The 13,088-nt window shown below is 45.6% G+C and overlaps 1 protein-coding gene across 1 annotated transcript; it reads left to right on the top strand.

The window, feature by feature from the left end:
• Positions 1 to 857: 857 nt before the first annotated feature.
• Positions 858 to 6,055, top strand: LOC120066570 (pro-adrenomedullin-like). Its single transcript, XM_039017996.1, has 4 exons — positions 858 to 943; positions 1,397 to 1,512; positions 1,660 to 1,782; positions 5,409 to 6,055. Exons 2-4 carry the CDS (start codon positions 1,409 to 1,411, stop codon positions 5,662 to 5,664), a joined length of 483 nt encoding a protein of 160 aa, XP_038873924.1. The 5' UTR covers positions 858 to 943; positions 1,397 to 1,408; the 3' UTR covers positions 5,665 to 6,055.
• Positions 6,056 to 13,088: the final 7,033 nt, after the last annotated feature.

Consider the following 13,088-nt stretch of genomic DNA (forward strand, 5'->3'; position numbering starts at 1 on the left):
GCACAGAGGTTACCAGTAACAAAATGTTTTAGAAAACTGAGAACAACGAGTGGCACACATCAACACTGTTACTCATTTGGCTGTCAATATGAATGTCACTCTCATCACTCATCACTCCCCCCCTCTCTCTTTTGCGCTCAGAACAGTCTCAATTAGTCGGGGCAAGGACTTTACAAGGTGTCGAAAGCATTCCACAGGGATGCTGGCCCATGTTGACTCCAATGCTCCCCACAGTTGTGTCAAGTTGGCTGGATGTCCTTTTGGTGGTGGACCATTCTTGATACACACAGGAAACTGTTGACGTGATAAACTTAGCAGCATTCCAGTTCTTGACACAAACCGGTGCACCAGGCACCTACTACCATACCCCGTTCAAAGGAACTTCAATATTTTTTCTTGCCCATTCACCCTCTGAATGGCACACATACACAATCCATGTCTCAATTGTCTCAAGGCTTAAAAATCCTTCTTTAACCTGCTTAAAAATCCTTCTTTAACCTCTACACTGATTGAAGTGGATTCAACAAGTTACATCAATAAGGGGTCATAGCTTTCACCTGGATTCACCTGGTCAGTCTGTCGCGGAAAGAGCAGTTGTCCTTAATGTTTTGTGCACTCAGTGTATAGCTGTGCTACATTACATGGGCCTCACGAGCCTGACAATGGCTTATCCCGCTGTCTGCTGGAGAATGAGATGGGAAAAGCTTTCACATACACAAGCCCCTCCCACATTGAATGTCACTCAGGTATATGTCCCTCCCATCCCCCCTATAAAGCCTCTCACTTGGCTGTGTACACTCAGACTAATAGGTAACTCTATAGCCTTGAAAAAGACACCTAGCCAACTGGATAGATCGATTGTATGCAACTGGGAGCCATTGGGATACATATTACTCTTTTTCCTCACAACCTCCCGGTGAAGTAAAATTGTTTTGAGACTGAGGTAAGTCACCTATCTTTTGTTTCTGACTTGTATTAGGTAAAACATATTTTTTTCTGAAGTCAAGGCAGGAATGTATAGACAGGGGTGCTGTCTTTGTTGTCCAAGATAGGCAGTTTTGTGTGTGTATATACAGCGGTGCAGCTTTCTTACTATATTGTTCTTACTGAAGAAAATAGCCTAGTCTCATCCATTTAGAATGTATGGTATTCCTGAACACAGAGGAATTCTAGCCAATACAGTTTTTGTCCAGCTATTACATTAGGCAAAATGTAACCCTGAAATAAAGGAATGACCAGGGGCTGGAGGGAACCTGCCTTTTGGACCCTCTTATGTAAGCATGGTATAATCCAGGTATACTTTTGGAGCCAGGAGATTGTCTCAACTACTTGTGGGGAAAGGTGAGAATTGTACTGTTCTGAAAATCATGCTAATTCATTCCATTGTTATTCACAGGTTCTAGCCAATATGAAAGTGGTACTTCAAACCACCATCTGCTTGTGTGTTCTAGCCACAATTTTACCTCTGGTGAAAGGCACCAAAGTTGGCCTCAACTCCAACTTGAAAAAGAGGTAAGCTGATTGACCAAAGACGAACAGTGGCCACCATCTAATTCAATAGAGTGTACAGGATTATTGGATAGGGTGTGTGCTCTGTCTTTGATATGTCTAGGGAGAACTGGGTTAGTTCTGCATTAACCATGCCTTCTCGTTTGATAGATTTAGAGGCTGGCTACCGAGTCGCATGAGAGCAGCTCTCCACAGCAGCTCTGCCTTAGACTCAGGGATCCTCAGTGGACCAGGGCAGAGAGAGGAGACAGACTCCTCTGTATTTAATTCCAGGTAATCATATTATATTTAAATAATGGTCACTGTCGCTTGTTTTGGTTTTACTGCTACAAATGTCACATTTGACTGGTTTTTGGTCAACCCCATTTACATTTCTGTCACGCCCTGGCCTTTGTTATCTTTGTTTTCTGTAATAGTTTGGTTAGGTCAGGGTGTGACAGGGGGGATGTTTGTGTGTTTTTGTCTCGTCTTGGGTGGTTGTATGGTATAGGGGGTTTAGGTAGAGTAGATGGGTTTGTGTTTGAGTGTAGGTGTCTAGGTATGTCTATGGTTGCCTGAATGGTTCTCAATCAGAGACAGCTGTCATTCATTGTCTCTGATTGGGAGCCATATTTAAGGCAGCCATAGGCAGTAGGCTTTTGTGGGTAGTTGTCTATGTCTATGTTGCATGTTAGCACTTAGTCTTTTATAGCTTCACGTTCGTCTGTTTGTTTTGTTTTCGTTCGTTTTCGTCTTCCAATAAAATATGTATTTTTCACACGCTGCGCCTTGGTCCACTCATTGTCCTCAAGACGATCGTGACAGAACTACCCACCACAAAAGGACCAAGCAGCATGTCAAGCAGCAGCAGGAACAACATACACAGGATTCCTGGACATGGGAGGAAATTTTGGAGGGAAAAGGACACTGGGCTCACATTGGAGAATATCGCCGCTCTCTGGAAGAGATGGAGGCAGCTAAAGCCCAGGAGCGGTGGTATGAGGAGGCAGCACGGAGGCGTGGCTGGAAGCCCCTGAAGAAACCCCAAAAATTTCTTGGGGGGGGGGGGGGGGCTAAAAGATAGTGTGGCGAAGTCAGGTAGGAGACCTGCGCCCACTTCCCATGCTTACCGTGGAGAGCGGGAGTACGGGCAGACACCGTGTTATGCGGCAGAGCGCATGGTGTCTCCTGTACGTGTGCATAGCCCGGTGCGGTACATACCAGCTCCTCGTATCGGCCGGGCTAGATTGAGTATTGAGCCGGATGTCATGAAGCCGGCCCAACGCATCTGGCCTCCAGTGCGTCTCCTCGGGCCGGCATACATGGCACCAGCCTTACGCATGGTGTCCCCGGTTCGCCTACACAGCCCAGTGCGGGTTATTCCACCTCCCCGCATTGGTCGGGCTACGGGGAGCATACAACCAGGTAAGGTTGGGCAGGCTCAGTGCTCAAGGGAGCCAGTACGCCTGCACGGTCCGGTATTTCCGGCGCCACCTCCCCGCCCCAGCCCAGTACCACCAGTGCCTACACCACGCACCAGGCTTCCTGTGCGTCTCCAGAGCCCTGTTCCTCCTCCACGCACTAGCCCTATGGTGCGTGTCTTCAGCCCGGTACCACCAGTTCCGGCACCACGCACCAAGCCTCCTGTGCGTCTCCAGAGCCCTGTTCCTCCTCCACGCACTAGCCCTGTGGTGCGTGTCTCCAGCCCATTACCACCAGTGCCTACACCACGCACCAAGCCTCCTGTGCGTCTCCAGAGTCCTGTGCGTCCTGTTGCTGCTCCCCGCACTAGCCTGAAGGTGCGTGTCCTTAGCCCGGTACCTCCAGTTCCGGTACCACGCACCAGGCCTACAGTGCGCCTCAGCCGGCCAGAGTCTGCCGTCTGTCCTGAGCCTTCAGAGCCGCCCGTCTGTCCTGAGCCTTCAGAGCCGCCCGTCTGTCCTGAGCCTTCAGAGCCGCCCGTCTGTCCTGAGCCGCCAGAGCCGCCCGTCTGTCCTGAGCCGCCAGAGCCGTCCGTCAGTCAGGAGCCGCCAGAGCCGTCCATCAGTCAGGAGCCGCCAGAGCCGTCCGCCAGTCAGGAGCCGCCAGAGCCTTCCGCCAGACAGGAGCCGCCAGAGCCTTCCGCCAGACAGGAGCCGCCAGAGCCTTCCGCCAGACAGGAGCCGCCAGAGCCTTCCGCCAGACAGGAGCCGCCAGAGCCTTCCGCCAGACAGGAGCCGCCAGAGCCTTCCGCCAGACAGGAGCCGCCAGAGCCTTCCGCCAGACAGGAGCCGCCAGAGCCGTCATCCAGCCAGGACCAGCCAGAGCCGTCATCCAGCCAGGACCAGACAGAGCCGTCATCCAGCCAGGACCAGACAGAGCCGTCATCCAGCCAGGACCAGCCAGAGCCGTCATCCAGCCAGGACCAGCCAGGGTCGTCATCCAGCCAGGACCAGCCAGGGTCGTCATCCAGCCATGACCAGCCAGAGCCGTCAGCCAGCCATGACCAGCCAGGGCCGTCAGCCAGCCATGACCAGCCAGAGCCGTCAGCCAGCCATGACCAGCCAGGGCCGTCAGCCAGCCATGACCAGCCAGAGCCGTCAGCCAGCCATGACCAGCCAGAGCCGTCAGCCAGCCATGACCAGCCAGAGCCGTCAGCCAGCCATGACCAGCCAGAGCCGTCAGCCAGCCATGACCAGCCAGAGCCGTCAGCCAGCCAGGATCTGCCAGAGCCGCCAGCCAGCCAGGATCTGCCAGAGCCGCCAGCCAGCCATGACCAGCCAGAGCCGCCAGCCAGCCATGACCAGCCAGAGCCGCCAGCCAGCCATGACCAGCCAGAGCCGCCAGCCAGCCAGGATCTGCCAGAGCCGCCAGCCAGCCAGGATCTGCCAGAGCCGCCAGCCAGCCAGGATCTGCCAGAGCCGCCAGTCAGCCAGGATCTGCCAGAGCCGCCAGTCAGCCAGGATCTGCCAGAGCCGCCAGCCAGCCATGACCAGCCAGAGCCGCCAGCCAGCCATGACCAGCCAGAGCCGCCAGCCAGCCATGACCAGCCAGAGCCGCCAGCCAGCCAGGATCTGCCAGAGCCGCCAGCCAGCCAGGATCTGCCAGAGCCGCCAGCCAGCCAGGACCAGCCAGAGCCGCCAGCCAGCCATGACCAGCCAGAGCCGCCAGCCAGCCAGGATCTGCCAGAGCCGCCAGCCAGCCAGGATCTGCCAGAGCCGCCAGCCAGCCAGGATCTGCCAGAGCCGCCAGCCAGCCAGGATCTGCCAGAGCCGCCAGTCAGCCAGGATCTGCCAGAGCCACCAAAGCGGGTATTGACAATGGTGGAGTGGGGGCCACGTCCCGCACCCGAGCCGCCGCCATAATAAGGCCCACCCCGGACCCTCCCCTTCTGTGTCAGGTTTTGCGGCCGGAGTCCGCACCTTTGGGGGGGGGGGGGGTACTGTCACGCCCTGGCCTTTGTTATCTTTGTTTTCTGTAATAGTTTGGTTAGGTCAGGGTGTGACAAGGGGGATGTTTATGTGTTTTTGTCTCGTCTTGGGTGGTTGTATGGTATAGGGGGTTTAGGTAGAGTAGATGGGTTTGTGTTTGAGTGTAGGTGTCTAGGTATGTCTATGGTTGCCTGAATGGTTCTCAATCAGAGACAGCTGTCATTCATTGTCTCTGATTGGGAGCCATATTTAAGGCAGCCATAGGCAGTAGGCTTTTGTGGGTAGTTGTCTATGTCTATGTTGCATGTTAGCACTTAGTCTTTTATAGCTTCACGTTCGTCTGTTTGTTTTGTTTTCGTTCGTTTTCGTCTTCCAATAAAAGATGTATTTTTCACACGCTGCGCCTTGGTCCACTCATTGTCCTCAAGACGATCGTGACAATTTCAGTCAATCTTTAGAAATCTTCGTAAATCTCTGATTTCTTGTCTCATCTCCTTTGATCTCTTTCAGGTCCAGAAGATCCATTGTGACCTCAGTGAAAAGACCTGGCTGTTCTCTGGGAACATGCACCCTGCAAAACCTGGTCCATCGGCTGCACATCCTCAACAACAGGTTAAAGGTCAACAGAGCCCCGGAGGATAAGATCAGCTCGCAGGGTTACGGTCGCCGCCGCCGCAGGTCTCCATGGTCTCTGCCACAGCTCTATGCTTTGCTAACTCTCCAAGCAGGGAGAGTGAGATTGGGCTGGAGCAGCGAGAGCCGCTAAGGACTCCATCTACAGGCCACCCTGCTCAGACAAACTTGAGTCAGGCAGAGAAGAGGAGTGTCAATCTAGTGAATGCCAGGTGCTTTTTTTAATGTGTCTGGCTGGCTGAGAATCTACTGAGGTGCTATTCCTGAGCATTCCCTTCCTGTGTAGGGGAAAGGATGGACAAAGCCAATGGAGCAGGAAATGAATTTCATGCCACTGTGGATGGAAGAAAGCAGCGGCAGAGGGAAGCGATAAGAAGTGTCTGGATTTTCAGTCCAACATTTCTAGTGTTAATTCAGGTCATAATTTAACACTTATGGAGTTAATTTAACATTCATTGGTGTAAAACACCAAGTGTTGGTTTTAATAACCAGAGTTAAACCAAAACCACGCTCATTATCATATTTCCTAGCATGCTCTATTGCAGGTTGATTTTTAATTGTTTGTTTCAATAGCTATGTTTTTGCATGTACATTAATTAATCTTATGCTTCTCTAATATAAATAACATACATTTTTCTAATCCAATCTGTTACTTGGTCTTATTGCACCTGTTACTGAAATGGTTGTTCCTTGTTTCATATGTTTATCTTCCCAACCCAGCTGTCATTCTTAATTCAGGTTGCAGGTGAATAAAAATTCCAAATGCTGGATATTCCCACTAGCTGGATTCCAATTGGAATTACACGGAACCCAAACTGGCTGTGCGCCATTGTGCATAAATGTTTTTTGTCCCCCCCCACACCAAACGCGATCATGACATGCAGGTTAAAATATCAAAACAAACTCTGAACCAATTATATTAATTTGGGGACAGGTCGAAAAGCATTAAACATTTATGGCTAGCTAGCTAATTTGTCCTTTTTAGCTAGCTTGCTGTTGCTAGCTAATTTGTCCTGGGATATAAACATCGTGTTATTTTACCTGAAATCCACAAGGTCCTCTACTCCACCAATTAATCAACACAGACGGTCAACCAAATCATTTCTAGTCATCTCTCCTCCTTCCAGGCTTGTTCTTCTCTTGACTTTATATTGCGATTGGCAACTTTCATAAATTAGGTGCATTACCGCCACTGACTTTGTTCATCTTTCAGTCACCCACATGGGTATAACCAATGAGATGGCACGTGGGTACCTGCTTCTATAAACCAATGAGGAGATGGGAGAGGTAGGACTTGCAGTGCGATCTGTGTCAGAAATAGAACTGACTTCTATTTTAGCCCTTGGCAACGCAGACGCTCGACTGGCGCGCGTGAGCAGTGGGTGCAATAATTGAGTAACAGATTTCTAAATTTATTTTGCAGCGCACGTGATGAGAGCGTAGTAGTAGTCAGCCTGTTAATGTCAACTACTGTAAAAGAGTGGCCTCTCTTACCCTGGGACTTGGGCTGGGACTAGAGCCTAACAGGAAAAGAGGACCTATATAAATGCTATTGACTGACAAATTCAACATATACCACCAATATCAGTTCAAAACTAAATCAATGGTGGTGAGAGAAGCATTGTACCAGAAATACTGTATTTGGGACTACAAAGATATACAACGTTTGGTTATCAAGGCCTTGGATTCTGTATTTTGTGCTCATTGATACTGTACTTGAACTTGAGTTTGTGTACATATCGAGAGAAGTGCAATTTAAATACAAGTACATACTGCATTCAGAAAGTATTCAGACCCCTTAACTTTTTCCAAAATGTTTTAAATTACAGCTTTATTCTAAAATTGTTTCAATTGTTTCCCCCCAATCTACACACAATACCCCATAATGACAAAGCAAAAACAGACATTTTAGACATTTTTGCAAATGTATTAAAAATAAATGGAAATATTACATTTACATAATTATTCAAACCCTTTACTTTGTTGAAGCACCTTTGGCAGCGAGTACAGCCTTGAGTCTTCTTGGGTATGACGCTACAAGGTTGGCACAGCTATTTTCAGGTCTCTCCAGAGATGTTCGATTGGATTCAAGTCCGGGCTCTGGCTGGGCCACTCAAGGACATTCAGAGTATTGTCCCGAAGCCATTCCTGCATTGTCTTGGCTGTGTGCTTAGGGTCGTTGTCTCCAGTCTGAGGTCTTCAGCACTCTAGAGCAGGTTTTCATCAAGGATCTCTATACTTTGCTCCGTTCATCTTTCCCTTGATCCTGACTAATCTCCCAGTCCCTGCCGCTGAAAAACATCACCACAGCATGATGCTGCTGCCACCACCATGCTTCACCGTAGGGATGGTGCCAGGTTTCCTCCAGACATGACGCTTGGCATACAGGTTAAGAGATCAATCTTGGTTTCATCAGGCCAGATAATCTTGTTTCTCATGGTGTGAGTCCTTTAGGTGCATTTTGGCAAACTCCAAGTGGTGTTGTCATGTGCCTTTGACTGAGGAGTTGCTTCTGTCTGGCCACTCTAACATAAAGGCCTGATTAGTGGAGTGCTGCAGAGATGATTGTCCTTCTGGAAGGTTCTCCTATCTCCACAGAGGAACTCTGGAGCTCTGTTAGAGTCACCATTGGGATCTTGATCACCTCCCTGACCAATGTCCTTCTTCCCCGATTGCTCAGTTTGGCCGGGCGACCAGCTCTAGGAAGAGTCCTATTGGATCCACAGACTTTTTTTGGTACCCTTCTCCACAGGTTGACTCCAGTCAAGTTGTAGAAACATCTCAAGGATGATCAATGGAAACAGGATGCACCTGAGCTCAATTTCGAGTCTCATAGCAAAGGGTCTGAATACTTATGTCCATAAGGCATTTCTGTCGGGTTTTTATAAAACTTGTTTCACTTTGTCATTATGGGGTATTGTGTGTAGATTGATGAGGGGGAAAAATATGTCATACATTTTAGAATAAGGCTGTAATGTAAGAAAATGTGGAAAAAGTCAAGGGATGTGAATACTTTCGGAATGCACTGTACATTACATATCTCATATGGCATTATTTTGAGGCCTAGTTTTACCCTAGTACAGTGGCCTGACACTCCTTGTTTACAGGCTACATCAGGCCGCCAAGCAACATTATTTTGGCTTGCAAAGTGATGTGCAATTTCAATCAGAATCCAGCTAGAGTTAAGCTATCCAACAGCTAGACATTTACCTGCAACCTGCATTACTATCAGAATTAAAAACATTGAGAAAGGAAACTACCTAACTGGAACAACCGTTTCAGTAACAGGTGCAATAAATCTAACTAACTGATTGCATTAGTTTAGAAAAATGTATGTTATTTATCTGTGTATAGCATATGATTTATCATTAAACCATGTACATGCAAAAACTGAAAATTAATTAAATCCTAAAAAATATAGCTACCTGAATGCTGGGAAATATGATAATGATGGGTGTTAATTTAACACTTACAGAGATAATTTAACACCTGAATTAACACTAGAAATGTTACTCTGAAAAATCAACACTAGGTAACACTGGCCAATTTTCTGTGTATGATATGAATTAGAGTATAAAGGCTTTGTAACTTGTATGATTAGCAGTTCTGCAGTGTAGTACTGCAGTTTAATGTGTCAATAGCTACTTGGTCATGTATCACGTTTATGTGAAGCTAAGCAACATGGTCAAACATTAAAATATCCATACACCTAAAGTCATATACATTTTTTCCCTTTGCTTCAGCGGTTTCATTCAGTGGTGTTATGAATATTTTAAGTTATGCTTTTTGGAGAGTGGCGACATTTGTTTGCCTGACCAAATCTAAACATGGTTACTGAAAACGCAAGTGGAGAGAAGGGGTCAATTAGGCTGCGTTTACACAGGCAGCCCAATTCTGATATTTTTTTCAACAGTTGGTATTTTGACCAATCAGATCAGCTCTAAAAAAAAAGATCTGATGTGAAAAGATCTCAACCAATCAAATACCAGTCAAAGAACCAATTAATGGGAAATAAATATTAGAATTGGGCTGCCTGTGTAAATGCAGCCTTTTTGTTTGGCAGTTCTCAGAAGTTTTGGGTTAGGAGCCAGTGGAATTGTGGTGCTAATTTGTGTTATGTAGCTATCTGACAGTAAAGCATGAGGGAAGGTAGCTTGCAAGGGAGATTTTGAGAAGTGTTCTACTGCCATCTATCTTCCTCTGTGACTACTTACAGTAATGTAAATGCGCTTCTCAGCCATCCTCATGTTCCTGTGTGTTTTGTGAAAAAACCTTGACCCCCATCAATCCACCATCCATCTTTGCTTTTAAAAAACAACAAGCTCTTGGAGACAATCACAATACGTTTTTGGAGACGGCATGCATTTACATAATCTGCATTGATTGATTATTAATATGGTTTAAAGGTCCCGCACAGTCATCCTGATTTCTATGTAAAATAGCCGTTTGAGTGACCAAAACATCCCCCGTAACATTTTTCCCAATACAAATTCTATGAATTTGAGAAAATGTACATTTTCTCTCATGTCTAACTATCAGGAAGTCTGAAAAGACAGGCTGAGTGGGAGGGGAGCTAATAGCTGAGTGTGCAGGGAGCTCACCTTGACTGACAGTTCTTTGAAACACCTATGTCAACAAGCCACATGGACACAGTGAGGTCATCTCAAGCACATTGAAATTGTATGCAAAATCCACATCACATCATGGTTTCACAAATTATTTGTGTTGTTTTATGCAATTGTTTGGTTATTATAAAAGCATCGATATAGACAAAATGTTGGCTGTTTAAAGTAGCTAGCTTGCCCAAATGGAATTGTCAGCCATGTTTAATCTTGGACTTTTTCAGTAAGAATTGGACAGGATGAGGTCTGGGTAGTATATAGACTGCCAGACAATATTCATAAACAATGACTATCAATGATATCAAGAACTTTTATACTTCCATTTGGCATCTCTTCATGTGTTGACATAACTGTATCTGAGTTTTGAGCGACCCTTCCCCCTCCTTTGTTCCATGCTGGCTGAAGACCAAGCTAACCAGTAACTCACCAGACACAGATGAAAGGGGAGACCTATAAGTATCCTTGCCTTAAATGAATAGGAAAAATCTGTAATTCTAATTGCTGATATTTTGAGGTACATTTTTGGAACCAGTAGACTAGCTACCTAGCTATGTAAACCGCACCCTTCTGTAAACACAGTGCGGCAGGTAGCCTCGTGGTTAGAGCGTTGAGCCAGTAACTGAAAAGTTGCTGGATGGAATCCCTGAGCTGACAAGGTAAAAATCTGTCCTCTTCCCCAGTTAACCCACTTTTTTCCCCGGGTGCTGAAGACATGGATGTGTCAGCCCCCTGCACCTCTTTGATTCAGAGGGGTTGGGTTAAATGCAGGGTTAACTAGGTTTTCCCCTACAACACGCCTTCTGGTTACAAGACGGTACTTGTTTAAATGATGTATGAGAATAAGACGTTACCATTTGTGAACTAAAATGAGAGGCTTTATGTGATGTCCCTATAATCCCGCCTCCTGAATTCAAGTTTTTAACAGGGGGAGGGGACCAGTAACTTTATGATCAAACTTTATCAATGTACCAGAAATAGTCATTTTTCAAACTTTGGTCATCCTACTTTGATCTGGTTTCATCCAAATATTATCCAATTTAAAGAAAAACATGATTTTGACTATGCAGGACTGTTACCAGTTTATTGGAATTTGGCTAAGTATAATTTTTGTAACTTTAAATCTTATTTTGGGACTTTCAAATAGAGACATGACAGATAGAGACTGTGATTTTTAGTCAGTCAACATAGCTGGGCCTTTGACACAGAACAGCGTGGTCACCATATGCCATTATGTTATGAAATTATTACCATTTTATCAGGATTTTTATATTACCCATTGACAATTCAGTGGAGGCTGCTGAGGAGGATGGCTCATAATAACGGACGGAATGATACAAACTGAATATACTTGATACCATTCTACCCATTCCGCTCCAGCCATTACCATGAGCACGTCCTCCCCAATTAAGGTGCCACCAACCTCCTGTGATTGACATACTCCCTTCTATTTATGTTTAACAGATCTGGGTTGAAATACTATTTACAAATGTTCTAGTACTTTTAGCGATTGCCTAAGCCTGCCTGGAGTCCCAGATGGGAAGACTATTCTATTGGTTCCATTGCACCAGGCAAGCTCAAACTATCCCAGCTAAAGTATTTGAAATTATTTCAAATAGTATTTGAACCCAGGTCTGATTTTTTTCAAACCTAGTTAGCACATTAGTTGAGAAGGATGTAATTACAGACTGCAATTAGGGGGCGTTTTCTGATATCGGCATTTCTTAATATCAAGTTACGCCCATTGATGCTCGCCATTGGTCCGTGGTCATTGCTTTCGCGTCGGGGACAACAGTTGTTGACAACTGTATCGTTGTAGCTACGCCTAACCCTTTTCCTAACCTTAACCTCATTCTCCTAACCCGCCATCCTAACCTGCAACGTTAATTATCCTAACCTGCCACATTCATTATCCAAACCTGCGATGTACAAAAATCATCAGTGTTGAGAAACCATCACTCTCAAAACACCGGAATTGACCAATGGCAAGCACCAATGGGCGTTTCCTGATACCAAGGAACGACCACATCAAGAAATGCCCCGAATTGCGGTCTGTAATTACACCATATTGCATTAGTTTGGGATGACACTAATTTGGGAAAACAATAACTAGCACATTTCAGACAGGAAATGCCACATATTTGTTTAACAATTTCTAAGAAGATTAGGCTACAATACATGCAGTACATTAGTCTTGGCGTTAGGACATTAATCTTGTCCTTCGAGCTAGCTCACTGCCAGAGCATACATCATGTAAGATAATAATAATTACAGTCAGTGAACAATGTATGCTATACCAATGCCCCTGACCAAAACAAAAGCAGATCCCAAGCAGGTTTCGACACACAATCAGATTCAGTGATAACGGGTCTACTGACTAGAAAAATACTAGAAAAATACATACACAGAGTCAAGGTATTGGTCTAAAACTGAATTTTCCACATAATTTCATCACTTCATGTTTTTAGAACTAGGTTTCCATAACCAAGGAATGATTGAATTAAAGTCCCACATTGTAATTAAATTATGTGAATGTATGTTCAAACTATTTCAGGGCCCGTTTCAAAACGTGTTATTGCTTTATGCATTCTCACATTCTTACAGGAATGATCCTCTAAAATGTAAAATGTTCTTAATTCAAGATTTTATAGCACCTTGTTTAGTACTGCCTGGGACCCCACCACCTGCAGTAACATGGGTAACATAAATATGGGAGGGGCCCAGTGGCTAAACCCTACAGTACACAGGTAGGTTTACTGAGTAGTCTCTTTACATACTTTTTGTAATTACAAAAAGCAAATATTTGCCTGTTGCACAAAAACTTCTGATTTAATAAACTAAATAAGTAGCTAAATGATTAAAACATTTCAAAAAGTATACAAATCTGATCATAACAAAATTGGACAGTTCTCAAAATATTCTACAATACCGGAAATGC

The sequence above is a fragment of the Salvelinus namaycush genome, chromosome 21 (assembly GCF_016432855.1).
Source record: "Salvelinus namaycush isolate Seneca chromosome 21, SaNama_1.0, whole genome shotgun sequence".
Lineage (NCBI taxonomy): Eukaryota > Metazoa > Chordata > Actinopteri > Salmoniformes > Salmonidae > Salvelinus > Salvelinus namaycush.